This window comes from Centroberyx affinis, unplaced genomic scaffold (assembly GCF_046629955.1).
Source record: "Centroberyx affinis isolate AG114_WGS23_722 - 3 ecotype Tasmania unplaced genomic scaffold, CSIRO-AGI_Caff_v1 ptg000233l_1, whole genome shotgun sequence".
NCBI classification, from domain to species: domain Eukaryota; kingdom Metazoa; phylum Chordata; class Actinopteri; order Beryciformes; family Berycidae; genus Centroberyx; species Centroberyx affinis.
In genome coordinates, this window is record NW_027278918.1 from 39,629 (window position 1) to 66,261 (window position 26,633).

At 40.8% G+C, this 26,633-nt stretch overlaps 1 protein-coding gene across 1 annotated transcript in view; it reads left to right on the top strand.

Moving 5' to 3' along the window:
• usp28 (ubiquitin specific peptidase 28) overlaps positions 1-26,633 on the top strand; it is a 38,389-nt gene that overhangs the window by 3,992 nt on the left and 7,764 nt on the right. Inside the window, exons 4-21 of the mRNA XM_071542893.1 lie at positions 760-880; positions 3,198-3,285; positions 4,939-5,101; positions 8,761-8,847; positions 10,351-10,488; positions 10,965-11,035; positions 11,150-11,226; positions 11,313-11,461; positions 11,550-11,677; positions 12,318-12,413; positions 12,943-13,122; positions 13,742-13,947; positions 14,454-14,524; positions 15,340-15,568; positions 16,954-17,331; positions 18,823-18,956; positions 23,956-24,240; positions 25,083-25,178. Coding sequence (XP_071398994.1) covers positions 760-880; positions 3,198-3,285; positions 4,939-5,101; positions 8,761-8,847; positions 10,351-10,488; positions 10,965-11,035; positions 11,150-11,226; positions 11,313-11,461; positions 11,550-11,677; positions 12,318-12,413; positions 12,943-13,122; positions 13,742-13,947; positions 14,454-14,524; positions 15,340-15,568; positions 16,954-17,331; positions 18,823-18,956; positions 23,956-24,240; positions 25,083-25,178 — 2,697 coding nt within the window. The remainder of the gene's footprint in view (positions 1-759; positions 881-3,197; positions 3,286-4,938; positions 5,102-8,760; positions 8,848-10,350; positions 10,489-10,964; positions 11,036-11,149; positions 11,227-11,312; positions 11,462-11,549; positions 11,678-12,317; positions 12,414-12,942; positions 13,123-13,741; positions 13,948-14,453; positions 14,525-15,339; positions 15,569-16,953; positions 17,332-18,822; positions 18,957-23,955; positions 24,241-25,082; positions 25,179-26,633) is intronic.

Consider the following 26,633-nt stretch of genomic DNA (forward strand, 5'->3'; position numbering starts at 1 on the left):
TTAAAGGATAAGGCTGGTGTTTTTTAATGCGTTGCTTACCGTCAACAAATCCTATGAAAATAACAAAATCAGCAATGAACTCCGTTGTATTAAAAAAACAAGCATATTTCATCATCACGATGCACCGGGCCGGCCGACTTTTTCCTCAAACAACTTAATAAGCCGGCTGTAAAGACGTTTGCGATCTCAGGAAAGTAGTTCCGTAGCACCGAAAATAGTCCCCGGCGTAATGAAGAATTTGTTCCCATTTGAATTTGATTTGGTAATAACTACAACAGCCTGACTTTTCATGGTAACAGTTAGCGATTTTTAAAATGTAAACTATGTCTTTGTGAGCTGAATTTAAAGGTTTTTAACTTACAATTGGAGCCAATGACTTCCGGGTTGACGGCTAAAAACGGTACGTGGGAAGTCAGAAAGTAACAGATTTGTTGACAGTAAGCAATGCATTAAAAAACACCGGCCTTATCCTTTAAAGGAGAAATCAACTTAATCCAACAGTTTGACAGGTTGTTTTTTGTCTTTTGGAACAAATTAGTGCTTGCGTTCCCAAATATTTTGCCCTAAGCTCAAGACGGATATGCTGTTGTCTTCCCTAAGTATCAGCAAGGCAATGGCATTCAGTTTAAGAATTTGTATTTTAACTTATCCAAAGCCAAAAACAGACTGCCAATTGACTAAAATAGTGACAACTTTGATTTATAGGGGTTTGATTTAACGTCTGTCCTTATCTTGTCCTTCTCTCCTCTCAACTGTTAGGCCAGCCAGGGTGACATTGGACATGCTGTTGGACTGCTGACAACACAGCCTCCAGAGGTTCAGGACTCTGGGGAACCACAGGAATCAGAACCCAATGGAGAGGCCTGGGAGGCCCAGAAAGGTACACTGGGGGATAAAAGGATGTATGTGAGCAAGGATAACCATCCTGAGACATTTCTGTACTTGACTAAAGGCAATTTAGTATAAAACAGTTGAGTATTATAATTTTAGTATAAAAGTATATATATACTATTACATGGAAGGGCAAATTGATACAATGTTGACAGCATAGATAACATCTGCAGCATATTTAAAAGGTGCTACATGTAGTATTGTAACATCAATAAATCATTACCACATTAATTTTGAGACATAAATATTATTACCGTAAACAATTGAGACCATTACGGAGAAGATTGCCATTTACACTGTGCACCACCAGGTCGGATTTGGTGAGAAATCTGCTAATTAATACCTAAGGAGCAATATACTGTAAGTACTCAGTTTGCATATGTACCAGGTAAAACATGTATTGCAAGCCATTTTAACATCGTGCAGGGGAGAGAGCAGACTGTGATTCTCCACTGTACTGAGCCAGAGGCCAGGAGATGAAGGGTTAAATAATAAATATTTGGGAAACGTGGTCTTAGTTTTCAGGAACTCTAGCACTAACAATACAAGTGGTGTGAGATAGAGGCTACCAACTGTCTTGACCATAGTCTCTCCCATAGTGAAAATTAACGCATACATTTTTGCGATGTTTAACGCGTAAAAAAAAAATGTACGTAATTGACGCAGCATCGTCTTTTTTTCCCATGCCGCAGCCGAGGGCAGAGGGCATCTTTGGCTGCAAGAAGCAGTGATTCCCACACATAGGCAAAACCAAAAGTTGGTCTATGTAGGCTACAGAAATTGATCTGAATCTCTCTCTAATGCGCCTAATGTGCACATCACATCATGTCTGTCATTTGGCAATACATAGACCAGTAGACCAGTTTAGTACCCAGTCTCATGTTGTGAAATGAAAGTGAAACTTAAAATTTTTCTCCAAACTCGCATGTGTTAGTAACAGTAAGTAAGACCTTTTTCACAAACATGGCTGATGTGCTTCCACAGGGTCTAGATCAGTTCTCACCATTGCCAGCAATGTTAAACCTGCACTAAGCGATTTCAGACCCTATAACCAATCCTGAAACTAACGTGTGCTATGTGGAGATTTACTTGAGACGTAATGATATTTCAATAGCCACACAGCGGGCCAGCTGTTTTGCTGTTTTCACCTCTTTTCTAAAGCTTGTTGTCAGAGCTCCTCCTGGTCCATTCAGTAGCTTTTCTGTTTTTTTTAAACTAGCTTGTCTCCTCCCTCGCTGTTTAAAAATGGCACTCACCCCCTTCCATCCCTGAAAAAAATTCTCGTAATGGTGGAATCGATGAAGCGAGCGAGTAAACTTGATAAACTAGTAAACTTGCTACCTACCTCTTCACTTGTCACTGTGGGACATGTAACCTTCAGTGGGAGAAAAATCTGGCAAAGCGAGACTGGTAACCGGCGACACTTCTCTGTAGGTACATTTAGCTTAGCTATTAGCGTTTATGCATGGTTTGTCCTTAGTGGCCTCCGTAGTCCAGCAGCTTTGCTGTGCTTTATTTACAAATGTGTTGCGGTGCAGCTTTAAAGGATAAATGTGATTTTGGACCGATGTAATTTGTCTCTTACATACCTGTAGTACTTGGTCCCACAGAGAATATTGACTTCCGAGTCAGGCCTCTTGCTGCTAACAATGAGTCCAAACAGGGTATGTCAAAAGATCTCCAAAAAAGCCAGTCTGTGAAAACGACATGGCGACCAACCAACGTATTTATATTCACAACCCGGAAAGCAGCAGCACCGCACAGAAGTTTCCATTAGCCTTGGTTAGCCAGTTAGCATTTTGTGACCCTCAATCAAATCATTTTTTTTATAGTGGTGCTGTCGTCTGACAACAGAAACAGAAAGATGTCAATGACAACAGCTGTATAAGCTATATTGAAAGACAAAATATGTCATCACAGACAGAGTCAGAGGTGACAGAAAGTTGACTTCTTAACACTGCTGGCAATGGTGAGAACTGATCTATACCCTGCAGAAGTACGTCAGCCATGTTTGTGAAAACGGTCTGTTGACAATGTGTATCTTGCACCTATGTACCTATGCATTGTTTCCTGGGTCTATTTTGTTACTTTTGTTGTTTGGTTTTCTTAGTTCTGTGGATAATTGGCCAACTGGTCACGCTGAGATATTTCCAATTCCAATCCAATTGTAGAGTTGGTCAATAACATGGCAGAAGACCTATTTCATACATTTGTATTATGTCCCATATTTTCTTATGATTTACCATGAAACTGTTTCAGACCACATTTTGGGATCTTGCTTGTGACATTATTGTCTGTTTCTTCAGGACTTCCTAAAGATGAACTGCAGACTGCCATAGAGCTCAGCCTGCAGGAGTCCCACAATGCCCAGGAGGAGGAGAGAGAATTGAATAGGTACTGGGACACTGGCTATCCTACAACTTGCAGCCTGAGCACACAGCATTCATAACACTTTTTACTTACAAGATGCTTCCTTATCACTGGTAATTGTGGTTATTTGTTAACTTTGGTTAACAAATTGTGGCACCTCCCATCACAGATGTTTAGTTGAATTAGGCCCAGAAGGGTCAACAATCATTTCTGGCGTCCCAGAACCACCTCCCCTTGACTAAATACAGCAAGGGTCACTTACCCTGGACTACCCTGGACTTACCCTTAGGCTGTAATCTGCCAACATTACTCAACATTACTCAACATTACTCAGATAATTTCTAAACCCACTATTGATTTTGACAACAACAACAGGCTAATGGGATGGCTGACACTTCTGGCTTAGAATGGCCAGCTCAGCAGTTCAGAAACCAAATTGTATCAACAGATATAGGCTAGAGGGACGGCTGATTCTGCTGGCTTGAGACAAACTGAATTGTATCAACAAGCCAATAATCAACATTCTAAAAAATAAATAGGCTATACCAGCAACCATTCTACTAACAAACAGCCAGAGCAACCATGCTACCCGCAAACAATATGTCAGCTAGCATGCTACAGACATCCAAAAGCTAACAAGCCAACATATCATCATTCTAAATAATCAATATACTAGCAACCATGGTACTAGTTACTAACAAACCAGAGCAACCATGCTACTACTAACCACTTTGTCAGATAGAATGCTACAAGAACAAGCTAACAACCCGACAAAACAATCAACATCCCAGCAAACATGCTACTACTGTAGCATCTGCCAGCTAAACTACTTCTCTTGGGTTCCATTTTTGCCTCACTGATACAGCACACTAAAGAACATCTTCCCTTCTATATTAACGAGATGAGTAGGTCGAAATTGACTAATATCTGCCGAATCTTTCTCTTTGGGAATGAAAATCCCTCCTGCTGGACGCCATGATCTAGGAATAAATGGCTTCTTCCATGCTAACTTCATGAGCTTCCATAAGAATCTCAACACATCTGTGGTGCTTTTATAGAACCTGTGGATGGCTCCATTTGGCCCTGGGGCCGATGAAGCCCTTGCGCACATTTCTACATTTTGCATCTCATTTCACTTGGGGGAGCTAACATCCATCTGGTGGTCTACTCCTCCAATTGGTGGAATAGTTGGGGGTAGCCCTATGTTCCTTGTCTGTGTGCACCTTTTCTAAGTGGTCCTCTAGTTCCTGCTTTGTTGCTGTCAACCTGCCACCCATCGATTTACTAGATAGAGCCTTAACAAATTTAAATGAGTCTTTGTAGAAAGCTATCCTACCTCGTTCTTTCTTTCTTCTATTTTTCCTAAGATTTTCTGCTCTCCTCAAAGCTGCCAACCGATTCTTCACGTTACTTTGCAGGACATCGATACCCTCTTTCTCACTCTCTATTGTCTGCCTCTTTCCCTAAATGAAAACACTTCATCATAAAATAGCTCCTGGAAAGCATTGAACATTACCGATTGATGATACATAACAGTGTAAGAGTATCCGAGGGTGGAATTTTGCAAGTCATAAAGGGTATCCCTAGACACAGGATTGGAAATCTAACAAAGTCAAACCGAGTTGAGTAGAGTTGGTCCATCAACAACTCACTAATGGGTAATTCGATGTATCCCAGGGCTCTGGAGGCCAGTGCTGAGGAGAATACAGCAAGAGTGAAGAGGAAGAGGTGTGAGGCCCAGAGTGAGATGTGCAGCCCTGCAGACTGGATCCGTCAGGACGACTGGCCCGTGGGCATTCGCAATGTGGGCAACACCTGCTGGTTCAGCGCGGTTATCCAGGTAAGGATGAGACGTATCAACAGCCAGCTGGGTAAATTAAAGTGATACGCACTTGTGCTGGAAATGGATTAAACGGGAGCGTATCTATGTTCCCAGGGTCCTATGTTCCCCAGATTTATATGGCACATAATGGGAACATGACAAAGGGTCCTATGTTCCCAGGGTCTTATGTTCCCCAGATTTATATGGCATATAATGGGAACATGACAAAGGGTCCTATGTTCCCAGGGTCCTATGTTCCCCAGTTCCACATACGTATGTGCTCTCCCAGGGTCCTATGTTCCCAGGGTCCTATGTTTAACCCTAACCCTAACCCTAACCCTAACTAACCACACAAGCGAAAACAGAGCTGGGGAACATCTTTTTCAGGTTCCCATTATGTGCTATATAGAGCTGGGGAACAAAGGAACCTGGTAATATAGGACCTTGGGAACATAGGACCCTGGGAACATAGGACCCTGGGAAAGCACGTATGTGGAACTGGGGAACATAGAACCTTGGGAACATAGGACCCTGGGAACATAGGACCCTGGGAAAGCACATATGTGGAACTGGGGAACATAGGACCCTGGGAACATAGGAATGACTCTGATTAAACTGCAAAAATCAAAGTAGGTTTGCACAACATTGTTGCTCCACAATATTTCAAATGACATGGTCTCGGTTGAAGGGTGTGTGTGAAACAGTACTCACAATCCCTTTAATTAGCTCATTAGGGCATCACATCATCTCTCTCTTGAAAAAACGCATACAAGTTGAGCATGGGTTGAATACACCTGGCGTCATTAGCATTCAAATGATAAATATGCACATTAAGTTTCAGATTTGATAATTAGAGATAATTTGAAGCTATAAAACATTTTAATTTGTAATTAGGGATGGGACGATATATCGAAATTCAAAATATCGCGATACAAAAATGAGACAATACATATCGTGGGACAGAAAAATAAATTGTGATATTTTATTCTGCTGTAGTAATCACACATGAGACGGCTTGCCCATCACAATTTCACAAGTTCTCCATTGAAATTATATTATTTGCAGTTTGTAATGACATTTTGTTGTTTGTTGTTTAATTGTTGTTTACATTCTAGCAAGACAAAGCCATTGCTAGAAATATTTGTGGCATATCACGTATCTAATTGTATCGTGAGATAAGTCAAAGTTTTCAAGAACATTCGTGAATACCTAAAATATGAATAAACCGAAACACATGTTAAGTAAGTACAAAATGCAACATGCAACATAAAATACAAAGTTTGAATTAACCTGCGATTTCACTCTGCTGAGTGCACTAAGCTCCTTTTTAGAGTCCATCTGTTCTAACAGTGTCTCACTTCTGCATTTGCTGTTGAGGTTTAAAATAGCTCCCTCACTTGACTGTGAACAAACATTTATAGGCTTGGAGTTTCCCTTCCTACCTTTAGCCAAGACGTCTAACTTCAGTAGTTCAAAGGGCATTGATTCCTGTATTCAGTCAGCAAATGTCTGTTTGGCTTCCACTCATCTCTGTAACCCGGCCTTGATTTTCTCCAGTGTCAAATTAGTGTGCATGTGGTGAATATATTTAGTGCCCTTCTCTATTTTCTAAAACCTATAAAAGATTGTCCTGTGACCTGGTTTAAAATAATATCCCACCAGGAGTTGAGAACCCCCAAAATGCAGAGGTGGAAATTAACTAAGTACATTTACTCGAATCCTGTACTTAAGTACAATTTTGAGGTACTTGTACTTTACTTGAGTATTACCATTTTATGCTACTTTATACTTCTACTCCACTACATTTCAGAGGGAAATATTGTACTTTTTACTCCACTACCTTTATTTGATAACTTAAGTTACTAGTTACTTTGCAGATTCAGATTATTAATACAAAATATAATCAACTAATAAATTGTGATGTATTATTATAGATTACTGTAAGCTACCCAGCAGTATATAAAGTAGTAGAAATCAGCCCCACCTTTTCCAGCTGCAACATTAAAGTGATGCTTACACATGAATGCATCAATAATTCTAATTCAATAATATAATATATACTGTATTATTCTGAAATGGGCCATTCTGCATAATGAGTACTTTTACTTCTGTTGCTTTAAGTACATTTTGATGCTAATACTTTTGTACTTTTACTTAAGTAACATTTTGAATGCAGGACTTTTACTTGTAACAGAGTATTTTTATACTGTGGTATTTCTACTTATACTTAAGTAAAAGATCTGAGTACTTCTTCCACCACTACCAAAATATTTTTTGACTGCAGAAACACTGTGACTACAGAACGAGTCATGCCTTTATGCCAACTCTATATCATGTTAACTGAGTTATTGGTAGCATCAGGCGGGAGGAGGAAAACGATAAGCCGGTGTGGGCGTTTTTCTTTCCAAATGAAAATATAAGGTACGTCTCTGTGCTGCTAATTCTATTCAAAGTCCATTCCAGACTGAATTTAGCCAAGCCTATCAGGTGGCCCGGCAGAAACCGGAGCCTTCATTGAAATGCACGGGCTGCGTGGATAATTAAATAGTGCGGTGTTGTGATGATGGAGAGAGCAATGGGCTTCTCAGTCCGAGCCTGAAATGGGCTTCCATCGCTGTCGATTAGCACAGAGAAGAGGGAGCCGTCATTTGTCTCTATTTAACTCAGATATGCTCTTGCATCGATTAAGAAGTGAAAACCCCCCATAGGATAAGGGCTGTTATCAGGGAATAGGAATGGGCAAATGAGAGGGTGTAGTTTGAATACAAATGGTTGTCAAATTGTACCCTTTCGTTTTGTTGTCTCTGCTAATGCTGTTTGTTTTGGTTGAACTGGTGTGTTTTCATTCCAATAGCGCCAGACCCCTAATAAAGCACTTTTCCCCCCGAAAAAAAGCAATTAGGCTATCAGATTGAGACTGAGCGACCGCATGATTCGTCCACTCATATTTCCCATGTTATCGTTTGCGGTATGAATTACAGTAAAATCGAGATAAGCTGTAATTGAATTTCCCAGTCAAAAGGAAAGTTGATATATCGAGGTATTCATAAGTGCTTAGAAGCCCCACTGTGACTCACCGTACATGACACATAAGACTAATTGGCTGGCATTGATCCGTTTAGATTGTCACGAGGGACACTAGCATCTGAGAACATGAAACAGTGTCATGGTATGTTTGCTCGGATATAGCTATAATGTTTTTAAAAAAAAAGTGTTTATTTAAAAAAAAAACGGATTTAAAGTCACAGAGACTAATGCTGCGTTCCAGAGATGTTGGAAAGTTGGAGATTCCGACTTCCTCATGGGAAAAATTAAATGGAATAAATGAATTCTAAGTAGGAAAATTGGATTTCTCAACCCCAATTACTTTTAACATGTTTATGATCTTCAAATTACACAATTTTCAGCATTGCATGACCTTGCTTCTATAAGTCTTGCTTCTATAATTCTACATATTTCCGATTGAAACAGAATTTGGGGTTGGGACATTACGCAGGGAGTTTAATCTTGAGCTGTCATAAATTCTGGTTCAAAATTAATAGATTCCCGCCACTGTGAGACAACCAGGATTTTTGGATATGAACACCCAAAAATGCACCGCCTTACCATTTTGCTTGTGTCACTTTGAAAGGTGTTTTGAGTATTAATGCTCCTTGTTTTTGTTGTCTTTGTCGCAGTCACTGTTCCACCTGCCTGTGTTCAGGAGACTGGTTCTCAGCTACTGTCTGTCTGAGCGTATACTGGAGAAGTGTAAGAGCCACTCGGTGAGTAAGCTACTGTCACCAGCATATGCAGCATATCTCTTCAAACACCAACGGGTTGAATATTTAATATATCATACTGTCATTTCCACCAGATAGACTTTTTGTAACATTTATATTCATACATTTCTACTTAAAATGTCTGAGCGTTGGAATTGTCGGTTGAGTATGTTTAGACTATATAACCTCATTTGCCCTATTCATATTTATATCATACTTTTCTTTGATTCATAGACATGTCAAAGTCAACAGCCACATTTACTGTATGTACTGTAGACCAGTGATTCTCAACCTTTTTCATAGCACAGACCCTTAATTTAGTCCACATTAGGGACCACAGACCCCCATTTGATGAGATTTTGTCTCTCAAACCCAAATCTGAAAATATTTTTATTGTTAGATAATGATTTTGTCCAGAATTCCATGACTATCTGTAGATAACAGTGAAACTATGATCAAAACAGTTATTTTTCTACATTATCTCATTGTGTTAACTTATTGTAAATTAAATAATGGTGAAGTTTAACAATTCATCAATTTGCTGGGGACCCCCTGGAACCCCCTAAAGGACCCCACGTTGAGAACCACTGCTGTAGACTGCGCACAGATAAACAATCATGTTTACTGTATGTAAGTTAGCCTACCTTATAGGTGTCTAGGTGTCAAATCTTTCGAGGGTCATTGGTTTCACTGACATTTTTTTTAAACTTAGTTAAAACAAAAGTCACTAAACTTGAAGCAAAACATACAAACAAAATTATTGTTGATTTTCTTGAAATGTAATAGCTAGCTATATAGTTGCCCACATTAGTGCCACGTGGCCCACTGGGTGATAACTGCATTAATAGATGTTTTTGTGTTTTTTTGCAGTACACTTTTAATACACAATATACAACGACAGAAACACTGCTGAACACATCTGAACATTAAAGTTTAATATGGCATTAAGCCAGCCACCCTATCTCCTCTAATAGTGGCCGGTAGTCAATTAAAAGCTGGGTCTCCGATAAAGGCCGGCCGCAAATACAGGCCGGGGAAAAAAACAAAGGAAAAAACAACGGTGGATACTGGTAAACTCCTGGTGCCTGTTATATAATGTAACTGTAGTTTGTAGTAACGTACAAGTGCCACAAGATGGCAGTATGACACAAGACGTCGATTACCGTAATTATCGGTAATGCATTGCAGTAACAAAAAAACGGCTACCTAACGAACCCCAACAGAAGCAGATCAGAAAACAAGGAGGCTTCGTACTAAAATATGAGCAAATATACTTATCAAACAGAGGGAATTAGAAATAAAGGCCTGTCTCTAATATAAGCCTGCTTCCAATAAAGGCCTGGTACTCTCTGCAGTTGAGGTAAATAAAGGCCAATATCAGAGGAAATACGGTAATTTATGTTACCTGGGTTATCCTAACCCAGTTATGACATGTCCATGTGTCAAACCTAAACCAAGTTTCTTGAGTTCCTGTGTTAAGAAGAGAATCTGGGTTTGTGTTCACAGGACAAGAGGAACATAGCTTTCATGCAGGAGCTGCGCTGTCTCTTTGCCCTCATGGTGGGCTCCACCCGCAGGTTCGTGGATCCCTCTGCTGCAGTGGAGTTACTGCGAGACGCCTTCAGGACCAGCGAGGCCCAACAGGTACAAATGTCAAGAAATTGTCTTACTATACTTGTGAGGACCTTCCATTGACTATATTCCTAACCTTAACCCTCACCACTGCAAACCTAACCTTAACCATGACCCATACCCTGAGGTAAATCTAATCCTAATTCTAACCTTACACTAGTCAAGATTTTCATATAAAAATCTACCCATTTTATCAGCCTAAATCGCAAAGCAGGACTGCAACAGAGAAGAGTGTAATTTTGGTTGGGTATGGTCATTGGCTAGGTATGTTTTCCACACAAGAAGAGACAAATCTTAAACCTGCAATAAACGATAACAGACCTTATAACCAATCCTGAAACGTGCGTTATGTGGAGATTTCAGTGGGACATAATGATACAAACCAATATCCACACAGCAGCCAGCTGTGTTGCTGTTTTCACCTACCTACTACACTTTAGTCAGGTAACCTTGTCCAAGCAATTCATTTCTCACCTCTTCATTCTTAGGATGTCAGTGAGTTTACCCACAAATTGCTTGACTGGCTAGAGGATGCCTTTCAGCTGGCCGCCAATGGAAAGTAAGTTAGATGTTAAAGTGGCCCGCACACTGTGGTTTTCAACCATTGTTGTTCGCAGAGTCTCTGATAGCTAAATTAACCATGACTTGCATTATTATAATGTTTCACTTTCAGAAACGCAGAAGACAAACAAAAAAACCCCATGGTCCAGCTTTTCTATGGTACCTTTGTGACAGAGAGAAGAAGCGAGGGTATGCAAAGAGTTTTTTTTGTAATGGTGCCAGTGCCACAATCTATATGTAGTCTATTCACTCAAATCACATTTGACTTTGTTTAGGTAAGACATTGTCCAATATTGAGCAGTTTGGCCAGTACCCGCTGCAAGTCAACGGTTTCAACAACCTGGATGAATGTCTGGAAGGCGCCATGGTGGAGAAGGAGATTGAGTCCCTACATTCAGATCAAACCATTACATCTGCCCGCGAGGTGAGCAAAACACCTAGTTTTTTTGCTAAAATGTTTGTATAAATTGATACTCGGTGCTAAGAAAGTGTGTATTTTCTCTTGATTGCAGAGATGGTTCTCAAAGTTACCACCAGTCCTGACCTTTGAATTGTCCAGATTTGAGTTCAACACCCAGCTCGGACGCCCTGAGAAGATACACAAGAAATTAGAGTTCCCACAGATCATTTATATGGACAGGTGAGCATCATGCAGATGAAGCCATCATAGACATGCAATGTTTTTGCTGAGAGTAAATCCATTCAGTTCTACTGTACAATAGGCATCTCCAGCACATTAGAGGAATCAGATTACATAAAAGTGATGTCTGTTGCAATTCCTGAAACAATACAGTAATCGGAGTACAGAAATGTTTTGAAGAGAAAGGAGGATTTTATGAGATTATAGGCAAAATCATCATTTGACGTATTTGAAAATATTAATCATTTTAAAAATGCATTTGCAAACAATAGTCTGTAAATTCTAATACTAATGTATAGATTTTAGATCATGTGAATCAAGCCTAAAGTAACAGAATAGAATCAGATTCCTGCACTGAGCTGGGGAAATTACAGTTTTAAGCAGGTAATCAATACTTTGTAACAGATTTCATTTTGACAGTCACTTTCCCAATGCTCAATGCACTATAGATGTAGAAAAGGATGGCTAAGACTGGACTTGATGGTAGTAATGACCTTTGCAGTTATTTGTATTCTCAAGATAAAATACAAAGAGTATTTACACATTTACAGTATGCATTTACATTTTTTCACAAATTGTAATCATTTTTTTAAACAAATCTACTGATCAATTTGCGGAAATACCCATTTGCTGTGTACAGATACCTTCACAAAAACATAGAACAGACCCATGAGAGGAGAGGAGAAGTGAAAAGATTGAAGGAGCAACTTGCAGTCCTTCAACAGAAACTTGAGTGGTAAGTTACCCGCTGAAGACCAGTGTGACGGGCGCACCTTTAAGTAATGCTGTGAACAGGATCTGTCTTAGAGGACACGGCACTCTCCATTGTGGAATATCTCTCAATGTGTCACTTCATGAAATCTTACTTTCAGATCACTTTTTTGATGTATGATGCATTTCGATTATTTTTGCCAACTGTAAATGTAAAATGTAAAGTTTTGTGGGCAACAGCAATTTGGGCTACCCCACTACTTACTAAACACTCACTGACCAATATAAAGAATTGGTTAATTAAGTGAGCTGCTAACCCTAACCTTAACCCCAACCTTAACTGAATGAAGAAATCACTGTGTCTTTTGACCAAAACGTGGCACTGCCTCCACTCCTGGACAGTTTGTTTAGTCCTGAATGGTTTGTTCAGTGAATGGTTCGTACGTTCAAACAGGACAGAAGGTTTTTGGCGGGATTTGATCCAGAGGGGGTGAATTTAAACACTATGTGGGCACGAATTCTGTGTACTAATTCTGCACCGTCTTTATTCGCAGTTATAAAAACTACGGCTCAGGACCTACCAAGTATCCGCTGGCTGACATGCTGCAGTTCGTGTTGGAGTTCGCCACTACCAAGCCCACGAGTGTTTCCCCAGCGGAGGACCTGAGACCAGGTGCATCCTCACCAACCCCTACAGGCCCGCCCCTCGCCGAACACATATCTGACGACAACAGGTGAAGACCACAGAGGACAAGATGTTGCATAAAGCAGTGTTTGCGCCATTCCTCTTTTTTTTCAAACTGCCAGAAACTCTATTACATTAAAGTTACTGCAAGGTTGATGGAAAGCCACCGTTTGGAAAAAAAAAAAAAGCCCAGCATCTGGTGTCTTTTTTTAGGAAGAGTCGCACTATTCTGCTCTTCATTCCCTTTGATCTAAAAAGAAGAGCTGGCAGTCTGAAACGGAGTCATTCCTATATTCCCAGGGCCCTATGTTCCCCAGATTTATATGGCACATAATGGGAACATGACAAAGGGTCCTATGTTCCCAGGGTCCTATGTTCCCCAGATTTATATGGCACATAATGGGAACATGACAAAGGGTCCTATGTTCCCAGGGTCCTATGTTCCCCAGATTTATATGGCACATAATGGGAACATGACAAAGGGTCCTATGTTCCCCAGTTCTAGGGTTAGGGTTAGGGTTAAACATAGGACCCTGGGAACGTAGGACCCAGGGAACATAGGACCCTGGGAACATAGGACCCTGGGAGAGCACATATGTAGAATTTCCTCACAGAATTGAATGGGCAGCCTTTCAATCTATCTTTAATCCTTGCATTGCCCCTCCCAGTGAGGCCAAACCCGGAGACACAAGTCCATCAGAGGGCCCGGTCTCCAGTTGCCAGAGGACCCCCATCTACAAACCCTTTACCCAGTGCAGACCTCCCATGGACTGCCCCCCCCACCCGGCGCCCCACAGCATCACAGACGAAGAGCTGCACTTCGTCAAGACCTGCCTACAGCGGTGGAGGAACGAGGTAGAGAACAACATAAACGGTATGCCAATGCAAACACTAATGCCATACACGATACCGTTGTTTTTAATGCAACTGTCATTATACACTCAGGTACAGATTCATTAAGATTGTGAGGTTCAGGTTCAGGGGCCAATTCCGAATGCCATAAATAATGTCTGTATTTTGTCCCTATTGTCCCCTCTCTGTTGTAAAAAATAAAATAAAATCGGAACACTGTTTTACCTTGAATCTGTTTGGGAGAATGGGTATCGTGACCTGACTGTCCAACAGACCATAATACGTATATGTGAATTCTCAAGTTGAGTCATATTCCTCTGACTTCTTCCTCTGACTGAGGGGAAACTCTTTTCCATTATTTGGAAATGAAAAGCAAATGAAAACTACGTCAAAGGAATCCTGTAAGGGGAAGAGAGAAAAAGGTGGCAGATGTGTTCCACTCAGCCGCAGGTGCACTGTATTGATGTCTGTGTGTTTTTCTGTGTGTGTGTGTGTGTGTGTGTGTGCGTGTGTGTCTCTGTGTGTCAGAGCTAAAGGCCAGCATCGACAGGGTCAGCCAGGTGCTGGAGGGCATGTACACGGATAACAGCCTCTGTCAGGTAAGCCTCACACTGACCTAACCTGGCAAACAGAAAGTCATTCTCATGTCTTAACATGTCAAACTGTAGAAAATACATCAGAAGAGATTAGGTGAACCTTTATTGATCTCCATGGGGAAATTAGGTCGTTGCAGCAGCAAATAGTAGTAGGACACAGCAAAGAACAGTATACAAATGAGAATAGAGCAGGTTATGTAAGCATTAAAGGAATAGTTCACCCAAAAATGAAAATTCTGTCATCATCTCCTCACCCTCATGCCAGTTGAAACACAGGTGAAGTTTGTCCATATAACACACAGGGAGGTTGCCAGCACAACTCCATAGCAGCCTTCTCCAAAACAACTGAAGTCAGTGGGGACCAGTTCTTCAGAGTTCCAAAAAGACCTACAGTATATTTACACCATCATTTAGTGCAAATCTGAACTACAGCTGATTGATTTGCAACAAATAATGGTGTATAGGTCTTTCTATTCAGTGTGATTGTTTGGCTGTTTTTGTTTTGGAACTCTAAAGAACTGGTCCCCATTGACTTCAGTTGTTTTGGAGAAGGCTGCTACCAAGTTGTGCTGGCAACCTCCCTGTGTGTTATATGGACTAACAAATTTCACCTGTGTTTCATTTGGCATGAGGGTGAGTAGATGATGACAGAATTTTCATTTTTGGGTGAACTATTCCTTTAAAATGACCATTACCACAATTGCAAGCAGCTGTCTATTGTGTCGTATCACAGCATTTAGCAGCGTGAGTATTTTTTACAGTGGCTATTTCTCCCACCCATGCCATCGACCGCCTTCTCCCATGCTGTTGTTGGACAGGCACCCTACAGGCTCCACGCGGTGCTCGTCCACGAGGGCCAGGCGTCGGCGGGCCACTACTGGGCCTACATCTACGACCACGCCAACCAGCGCTGGATGAAGTACAACGACATCACGGTCACCGAGTCGTCGTGGGAGGAGCTGGAGCGCGACTCGTACGGCGGCATGACCAACGCCAGCGCCTACTGCCTGATGTACATCGACGACCGGCTGCCCCACCTCATCGCAGGTAGGACCCGTGTGTTCCACCTCCTTGATTTAGACTCCATTGCAAGGTTATTATCGTTAACGAAAACTAACGAAAACTAACGAAAACTAACGAAATAACGAAAACTAGGTGTGAAAAAACATCTTTGTTAACTGAAATAAAAATAAAAATGAGGCTTTACAAAAAAACGATAACTAACTGAAACTGTATTGTGTGTTTACAAAACTAACTGAAATAAACAAAAATTATAGAGAAAATCGCAGGTAGACCCATGTGCTCCACCTCCTTGATTAGACTCCATTACAAGGTTATTATCGTTAACGAAAACTAACGAAATAACGAAAACTAGGTGTGAAAAAACATCTTCGTTAACTGAAATAAAAATAAAAACGAGGCTTTACAAAAAAACGATAACTAACTGAAACTGCATTGTGTGTTTACAAAACTAACTGAAATAAACTAAAATTATAGAGAAAATGTCTTTAATTTTCGTCTTTGGCAATTTATTTCATACATAAGCCTAGTATTTTGGGTGGATATGAAATCTATCTTCCAAATTGTTTTTTTTTATTTTTTTTTACCTTTTTGAATCTTGCCCCTGACAAATACCCCATATTACAAAAAAAGACTAAAACTAACACTGAAACTAATAAAAACTAAACTAAAACTAAGCATTTTCAAAAAATAAAAACTAAACTAAACTAGCAAACTCGCTTTAAAAACTAATTATAACTAAACTGAAATTGAAAACAAAAAGTCAAAACGAAATAAGAATAAAAACTAATGAAAAATGCAAAACTATAATAACCTTGCTCCATTAGCACTGTGATGATGTGATGAAACTTTAATAGTCACTGTATGATGTATGAATGAATGGAAATGTGCACAAAAGTCTGGATTCCAGCATTAACAGGATGTAAAATATTAGCAGCAGTATCAGTGGCAGCAGAACGTACTGAGACAAAAGACAATGTGAAAATATTGCATACATATCAATATTTATGCAATATATAACAGTGAGAGGAGTATGAGAAAGGACAATATGTGGGGAAAAATACAATAACTGGAATACAAACGCTGCAGCACAATGTACTGTTATTTTGAGTTATGATGGGTTCTGAAAATTGCATGTTTTTTATTTTAGCAAGACCTACCCTTGAACAGTCAGTGTGCATAGTACTGTGTACACCCATAATTAACATATTAAAAAATACCAATTTGTATAATTAATGTAAATTGCCAAGAACAGTATTAAAATTCACTGTGATGTTACTTTTGGTGTATTTATCCACTGTCACTTCTCATGTCAATGGCCACTTTGAATACCTGAGGTCCAAATATATGAGACTCTATTATGTAAGTCTATTAACTGACAATATCTCCCCTCCCCTCCCCTCCCCTCCTAGAAGACACAGATGATGAGACAGGCCAGGTCCTGCACGGCATGGACTCCTTGCCACCCATCCTCCGGCGCTACGTCCACGAGGACAACCGCTGGTTCCAGCAGGAGCTCAGCGAATGGGAGGAGCAGTTTTGTCAGACGGCGCCCCCGCAAGGCGAGCCGGCCTCAGCCGAAGCCACGGCCGTGACGGAATCCCCAGACGCCGGTCCCGCCGGTACGCAGCAAACTCCGGTCGAGCCGGCCGCCCAGTCAGCACCCTCCTCCACCGAAGAGCCGGATGAGGGATCTGCTCCAGAGCCCCAACCAGAAAAGCAACCAGAACCACAACCAGAACCACAACCAGGGGAGGAGCTGGGGCCGGATCCCACAGAGAAGCCTGAAGGTCTGTGGCGGTGATTTGGGAAGGAGGATGGAGGAGAGTCCCATAGGCCTTTAAGCTTGCCTGATATCAGACAGAATTGTCAACTCGTTACACTCCATTTCCATCTTCAGTCTGACATTGCCTCCACTCTAACCGATTTCTGTGGGGGAACCAACCACTAGTGACCAACATATCCACCTGAATCTAACGTCATTTTAAGTCGACACCGATGCGTAGCCATGACAACACCAGAGACGGTTCAGAAAGTAGAGAGAATCTTGATCATGGAGCGAAGTAAAAACAAAGTATTTCGGATTTCAGTAATTGGTACTTTCGATTTAGAACAGCCTCGATAGCAGCGTCTATCTTGTCTACAGAGGTCGCCATTGTTGTTATTACTCCTCCTTGGTTCCGGTGCACAGCTTGACATCGGCGTTAGTCCCGCCCGTGGCGCTGATTGGCTAATCGTTAGTCCCCCCCGGCGCTCATTGGACCGATCATTTTTCAACCGAGAAACCGCTGTTTCATGTCACGATGCCAGACCAGAATCAGTCAACTCGGGACCCAGGCAACCTTTAAGCTGCTCTAGGCAAGATTTTTATGTAAAACTACATTCGTCTTATCAGCCTAAATCACGAATTGGGGCTGCAACAGAGAAGAGCATCCCATCCCCACTAATTGAGATGCTGTAGTCTCTCCATTTGCCCAAATTCATATGATTTTGGTGTCAAGTATGGTGACTGGCTGGAGATCTTCTCTGCACACAGGAAGTGGTGCATCAAAACTCCAAAAGTGTCTCCTAAACAGCAGTGACTGAGCACTCCGTCCAGAGAAAGCTTGACTCACCGTTTGCTATACCTCCACCCCCACTAGATATTAAGGAGATGACATTTAGTTTTCTAGTGTCACCCCTACATCATTTCTTGGTGTTGAAGTCCTCAGAATTCAACCTGCTACCTCATGCTGCTCCTTGGGGTTGCTAACATAATTGCCTAGCGCAGCTTTAAGGGTCATTGCTTCCACTAGCTTTTGTCCGAGCATTTTGTGAATCATTTCACCTTTGAAATTTGACCAATCACTCAACCAGAGACAGACAAAAACAAAACATGGTGTTCTCTCAGTTGTCATTTCTCTCGGCCCCTCACTTTGCCGGTTCCTCATCGGAATCTGAGGTCAGATTCAGAGAACATCCAATCTCTGAACCCATCGTCTATCGGTCTGATTCCACCGGAAACCCCCGAAATATTGGCCGTCGCCCCCAGAGTCTAATCATCGTCAGACCAATAGATGATGGGTTCCGAGATTGGAGAACATCTGACCTCTTTTCCTTTTCTCCTCTGACTAGATGTTTCAAGAATTTTCCTTCAATGAAAAGGGGGGCTTAGGACTAGCCTCAATCGACCTCCGTCTGTGAAGCATGCGCTAATTCCTATTTCCGTCCTACCCAGCACTGCGTTTGACTGTAGAAGTACTTGCTCACCCACAGCCTTTCTCTCTTTCTGTTGACCCCAGAAGAGTCAGGGTTAACCTCACAGCCGCCGCCGAGCCCCGGCTGCCCGCCAGACGACAGCAGCGAGGTCGTCATCGACACCCCGGGCCCCAGCCACAACTCCCCTTCAGCTGCTGAGGAGGGGCTGCATAGTCAGGTGGGCGAGCCCATAACACCCCCCCCCCCTTCCCCACACATGCCCTCTCCATAGAATATGGGTCAGAAATTCTAGGCCACGAAAATATCATACGTACATCTGGGTCAAGGCTCCCATTTCACCGTTTAGCATAGTGATGGAGAGACAGGCTTGATGCCACATGGTGTTGAGCACAATAACTATAAAGGTCAATGGCTGACTAACAAAGAGTAACTAAACCCCAAACCCAAATCTGATGTCACCACCTGTTATACTCTATAGAAGGTGACATCACGTTGCCCCAAAGATCAGCCAATAGCAGATGGCAATGTCAGTAGCATGCTGTTTACCATTAGATATCAGGCTTTACACAGATTTGGGTTTGGGGTTTAGTTACTCTTTAACACTAACTGATTTGGTTGATCATCGGATATTTATGATAGTAGGTAAAAATGTCAATATTATAATAAGCCTTAAATGTTCAAGTGGGAACATATCTGATTACCGATAAGGCCTGGGCTTATAGGTAATATCTCTGTCATGCTCTTTAAACTAGGTATAGACCAATGTATTGGTTTGCTGATGTATTGCGTTGATAATGACCATTAAAAATTGAATATCAGCCACTCAGTGTGGTCCACCTCTAATATGATGGATATGATGCCTTTTGATTGATAATGTTATTGTAGAATTGATCAATACTACACTGGTTCTCTATGGAAAGGCCTTAACTTTAACTGATTCTAGCAAGACAATTTGATTGGGCTCCACATAAGTATGCATGAATATCCTTAGATACAGTGTCGCACGATGGTCTAAATCAGTGGTTCTCAACATGGGGTCCGGTGACCACCAGGGGTCCTTGAGGGGGTTCCAGGGGGTCCCCAGCAAATTGATGAATTATTAAACTTCACCATTATTTAATTTACAAGAAGATAACACAGTTAGAGAATGTAGAAGAATGACTATTTTGATCATAGTTTCACTGTTATCTCTCTACCTACAATACAGATAGTCATGGAATTCTATACAAGATCATATCTGACAATAAAAAATATTCTCAGATTTGGGTCCGAGAGACAAAATCTCATCAAATGGGGGTCTGTGGCCCTAATCTGGACTAAATGAGGGTCCTTGATATGAAAAAGGTTGAGAACCACTGCTCTATGGAAAGGCCTTTAACTGATTCTAGTAAGACATTTTGATTGGGCTCCACATATGTATGCATGAATATACTTTATTTTAGATATAGATACAGTGTCCCACGATGGTCTGAATAGTGTTTCAGAGGCTTTTCTACCCTGACAAGAATACAATTCCTTCGGCAACACTGAATATCTTTATTTTTGGGATGTTTTGGGGTGAAATTGGTCAAATAAGTAATAATAAGTAATATCAGCTATCGGCAGCTTCAGTCCCACGATATCGGTATCAGTATTGGCCTTCGAAAATCAGTCAAACCCTACTTGACCCTCTGTCACTTGTTGACAGAGGCTTTGTTGCCATGGAAGCACCACGCCTGTCAAGAAAGAAATGATTGGTTTCCTTATGAATGTGTGCACTCTGTATATAAAGTGCATGCCTCAATACGGCCCTTGCTCGCTGAATTCCATTCTTCTTCTCCTATAACATTTTGTTATTATTCCCGATTTGTCAGATCTACCTGAACGTTCCTCCCAGTTTACCCAAGTATATTTCCAGCCGTGTCCATTTTGAATTCCAGACACTCCATCACTCATTTTTCCACCATGGGGGGTGGGGGTTGTTGCTGTCGGGTTAATGTCAGGTGTCCGGTGAGACACTTAAAATAGAACATGTTTTCATTCCCCATACTGTATCTATGAGCTAGAGAGAGTCTGGTAATGGCACCCAGAAAGTCCTGGGAGGGTCCACATGAAATAGACTATGAATGACTGAGAGCGTTGATGACAGATTATCAAAACTGAGGAAAAATGGACAATGTATGTTAGTTTGAGAATAATACCCCATGTTTGATAAAATGTTAGTATCTTTTCATGGGCTCTCGTGTCAGAAAAGCACCCTAACCGACTTCGCTGATGCTTATCCAACTTCTTGTTTGTATATTCTGGTTGAATCAGATGACCATCAAATCATCATTAACACACTTACGCAATCCACTGCTGTCACATCTTGTAACCAAAACACACCCGGGAGCAGCAAGTTGAGCAGTTGGACTGGGCGGCCAGCCAAGCATGCACAGTGAAAAACAGCCCCATCCAATACATGTAATGATGCACTCAAGTAAACTATGACTGTAAAACAACAGAAGTCAGCCTATTAAGGCATACTTTTCTTTGTTTTAGTAATAGCAGTAATTCTCACAGTGGGTCCTTGAGGGGTTCCAGGGAGTCGCCAGCATAATGAGGAATGATTTAATTTCACGATAATTTAATTCACTAGAAATCATCCCAGTGAAGAAATGTATAAGCAGTGGTGGAAGAAGTACTCTGATCCTTTACTGAAGTAAAAGTACCAATACAGCAATGTAAAAATACTCCATTACAAGTAAAAGTCCTGCATGAAAAATCCTACTGAAGTAAAAGTACATAAGTATTAGCAGCAAAATGTAGTTAAAGTATTAAAGTAAAAGTAGTGGTTTGGTCCCTCTGACTGATATTTTATTATATATGACATCATTAGATTATTAATACTGAAGTATCAGTGTGTAAGCAGCATGTTACTGTTGTAGCTGCTGGAGGTGGAGCTAGTTTGAACTACTTTATATACAGTCAGCTAGTTTAGTCCAGTGGTTCCCAACCAAGGGGTCGGGCCCCTCCAAAGGGTCACCAGATAAATCTGAGGGGTCATGAGATGATTAATGGGAGAGGAAAGAAGAAAAAACAAAGTTCTGATACACAAATCTGTTTTCAGTTTTTGGACTTTTTCTCTAATTTTTGATTTTTGCTGAAATATTGGATCATTTGAACATTTATTGAAATGAAACCATGTGAGGTTTAGAGGGAAAAATCACTATTTGGTGGAGCTGTTAACAACTCATAGACATCTGAAATGTGACCCGACTACACACTGCTTTTTGGAAGACGTCAAAAGCCAAAAAGGTTGGAAACCACTGGTTTCATCTTTAACAATGTGTTGTATTTTAAAAGCTTGTCATATTATCCATTGTGTCAAATCTCCATCTGAAAAGTAACTAAAGCTGTCAAATAAATGTAGTGGAGTAGAAAGTACAATATTTCCCTCTACAGTTCAACACTAAATCAACAACTAAATCTTCGCATATGGGTCTCTGGAATAAACCGGATCATACGGGGGTCCATGTGGGTCTATTTGGGAGTCTGTGACATGAGCGTGTTTGAGATCTCCTTTGTGTCTGTAACTCAGGGGTGTCAAATATATTTGCATGATAGTGGTTTTCAACTGGTTTGCTCTCCTACCGGCTAGTTAATGGCAGATAATTGCATTCACTTTGAATCCCAGGTGCAAAGTATTTGAATAGAATGGAAACCAGCAGGACTCTGGGTCCCGAGGACCAAGATTGAAAACCAATGATTTACCCATTTCCTCACATCAGTCACTAAGTAGACAGTAGCCCATACATCTCATTGACCTTTATTTCCACTGTACCACACCACAGAATGACTATTGTATTGCCTATGTATCATGCTGTTCTTCTGAGAGTGCTGCTGCCTTATGAATACTCTCCATATGCCCTCTAGTGGCCAATGTGTTTGTTGCCTCCCACGGTTCAGATCAGAATAGGTATTTTCGACTTTAAAATGTGCAAAAACACTGTAATCATTATGAAATCGGGGTCAATACTGCATTAGTAAAGTGAATCCCTAACTGCTGTTCCTCTTTAATCAACAACTGAAGGGCTTCTTTCAAAACGTCCATTTTGTGAAAAAGATCTTACCTGCTCTTCATGACCCAGTGTTTCAAAAATATCCATTCCGTCCTCCAACGTTGCTGTTTTGTGTGTTAAAGTCTTGAAAAAGCCAATAACCAAATCCATAATGAGTTTCACACCAGCAGTAATTAATATCAGAATATGTCTCATTTAGATGAGATTACATTTGATTAGGTAAAACTTTATAACGTTATATAAGCATATAATTCCCGTCGTAAACAGTCATAAATATTACGTACAAATATATGAGTGAAAATGTGCAAAAAAGCATTCCAGTGTTACTGACACAGACAGATAATGTGAGATTGGTGCAATTTGAAAAAGATAAAGAATAATACAACATTTTTAAAAAGTATATATATATGAAATACGTAACAATGAGAGGAGCATGAGAAAGACACTGTATGAAATATTGCAGCATATATACAGGATAGGGATGGGACAATAAGCGATATTACTAGATATCGCGGTTAAAAACAATAACGGTTACGACACCGCCACTAATTTTTATTATTGTGACCACCGCAATAACCGTGACTCTTGTCTGTCATCATAGATTCATCATAGTTTTTCATCATCATAATTTTCCCCATAAAGCAGCCGCTAAAAAAAAATGTAATGTCAGCAGCACTTTGACACTCATTTGACTTTATTTTAGATGCTGTTATTTGGATTTTTATTTGAGTTGTTTAAAACTATAATTCCAATTTATATAAGCTAAACCAGCATTTTATAATTTTTAAGAAAAAAAGTCATATCTTATGATTGAAAGGATAAATTAGTTTTTATGTAAGTGAAGCATATTACAGCACTGTTTTAAAATTTTTCACCTTTTTAATAATTATCGGGATAACATCGTATATGGAGATAATTTTGATCAAGATAATCGTACTATGAAATTTTCATATTGGCACAGGCCTAATACAGGATGCTATTCATATTAACATAACAGTTCTATAGGAGGCCATACATACTTTATGTACAGAAGTGACTAGATGAGTAGAACTATACACTTTCCAGATATATTCACTTCACTTTACAGATGTTGATAATATGTACAGACGTATAGATTTAGGTATATGTATATAAAAATGATGTATATCTTGTTGTGGACCCTTCTCTCTCTCTCAGTCTCCCGGGCCTGAAGCAGAGATCAGTAACCAGGCTCCGTCCGACCCGCACGAGGAGGGCGACCCGGAGGCGGCCGCCCTCGGCACCGGACCCGAGGCCGGCCCGGAGGCCACCGGGGACCCTCCGGAGCTCGAGCCGGACCGGGAGGACGGGGAGCAGCAGCAGCAGGAGGGGGAGGAGGCCGCGGTCAGACAGCGCCAGGCCGAGAACGAGGTTTCGGAGGTGGAGATCCCCAACGTGGGCCGGATCATGGTGAGGGCCGACGCTGACGGATACAACGAAGAGGCAAGTGGATTTCATCATGCGTTTTTCATTCAAGTTAATACTTATTACACTGAAGCCACATTGGCTGTTGCAGTCCCACTTTGTGATTTAGGCCGATAGTGTAGCTTTAAATCTCAAATTGTCACCATGTTGGTATAAGCATACAATTAGAGAGATATTTCTTGGTTCTCTGGTACAGTGGTTCTCAACGTGGGGTCCGGGGACCACCAGGGGTCCTTGAGGGGGTTCCAGGGGGTCCCCAGTAAATTAATGAATTGTTAATTTTACCATTTTTTCCATTTACAAGAAGTTAACACAATTAGAGAATGTAGAGGAATGACTGTTTTGATCATAGTTTCTCTGTTATCTCTCTACCTACAATACAGATAGTCATGGAATTCTGGACAAAATCATATCTGACATTATAAATATTCTCAGAGTTGGGTTCAAGAGACAAAATCTCACCAAATGGGGGTATGTGGCTCTATTGTGGACTAAGTTAGGGGTCCTTGATATGAAAAAGGTTGAGAATCACTGGTCTGGTACTCAACAGGATCTGATTCTGGTATGGTAGCGCATAGGGAAGGGTCGATATATCGAAATCTTTATTTTTATTTATTACATCGTATCGTGGTCATATTGAATCGTGAAGCCCATATCGCATATCGAATCGCATTGTGAGATAAGCATATTGTCTCATCCCTAGATATTTTTAAAAAAAACCCTTGCTGGTCAGTGTGCAAACAATCCCCCTGATATTTGTTAGTCCATTCCCACTGCTAGAACAGCGTGTTTGGCTGTGATTATCTGTTATCTGACTTCATTTCTTGTTTCTCTCCCCCGATGCTGTGCGGCTTGTCCAGATGATGCTGACTCCAGCTATGCAGGGCATCATCCTGGCCATAGCCAAGGCCAGGCAAACCTTCGACAAGGAAGGCCCCGAGGCCGGCCTCATCAAGGTACGCTGAGGGAGGGAGCCTGAGAATATGATAAAATATTCAGGTTGTTTCACTCCGGGACGAAATAGAGCCATCCAACAGTCATAAACTAAAGCCTCATGTTGCCACAGAGCGATACAGTGTCCAGCGACTTCTGCATCCTTTAAACCAGTGGTTCTCAACGTGGGGTCCGGGGACAACCAGGGGTCTTTGAGGGCATTCCAGGGGGTCCCCAGCAAATTGATGAATTATTAAACTTCACCATTATTTAATTCACAAGAAGTTAACGCAGTTAGAGAATGTAGAAGAATGACTGTTTTGATCATAGTTTCTCTGTTATCTCTCTACCTACAATACAGATAGTCATGGAATTCTGGACAAAATCATATCTAACAATACAAATATTCTCAGATTTGGGTCTGAGAGACAGAATCTCATCAAATGGGGGTATGTGGCTCTAATGTGTGCAAAATTAGGGTCCTTGATATGAAAAAGGTTGAGAATCACTGCTTTAAACGTTCACCTCTTTACAGCAACTCATTCTCTATACACACATTCTTGAAATGTTTATCCTTGTCTATATATTCATTTGAATCACAAAGACATAAACACAGAAGATAAAAAAGGTTTTGCAAGATCTACTGGATACATGTTAGCCTCTCAACTGCAAGATGTTTTGCAAACCCATCAGTACCCCAGCAAATACTGCATTTTCTGTAGAGTGACTACAGATTTACAAAATGTCTTTCTGAAAAAGACAGGGACCAGAATTTTTCCAAACTATTTCAAATGTATTCCAGTAAATCGTTAAAAGCAGATCATTGCAACGTTGTCTTTTGACTCATAGTTCCCAGTAATCCCCGCCATTTTACTACAAATATAGACAGATATTCCAAATTCCCTGTCATGTTTTCCAAATAGCAAAAAGCAAAATCATCCAGCTGTAGATGCAGCAACAGAAAAACTCTGCATGTGCTCTCCTGACACATGACATTGATGCCTGAAGCCAAAATCCTGAATTTATTTGGCTATATGAATTTTTGACAAGATTTTTTTTTTTTCAACTTTCATAATCTGTCATGAATATATAATGCAAGTCTGTTTTACCTCGGTGTTTACAAGCATTGTAAGTATATGCAAGACTCATGTTTAGCTGCCTCTTGCTGCCAATCTGAGGGCTGACAGTCAGTCTGAGGTTGAAAGAAATGAAAACAAGCTTAGCGCTAGTTAAATGCTTGCCAGAAAGAGAAAAAAAGGAAAATCACCACTAATAACTCACTACCACAACTTAACTGACATTCCTGCAAACATACAGCTAGAAATGCCTATGCTAACATTACATCCTCAGCAAAGGATCACATTGAAAAAGTCCAATAAACAATATGCAAAACCAAAGTTAAACAATCTAATGTTGTAAAACGACTTACCAGAAAACCAGGGATTCAAAATGAATGTTCTGCTAGCTAGCCAAATGCT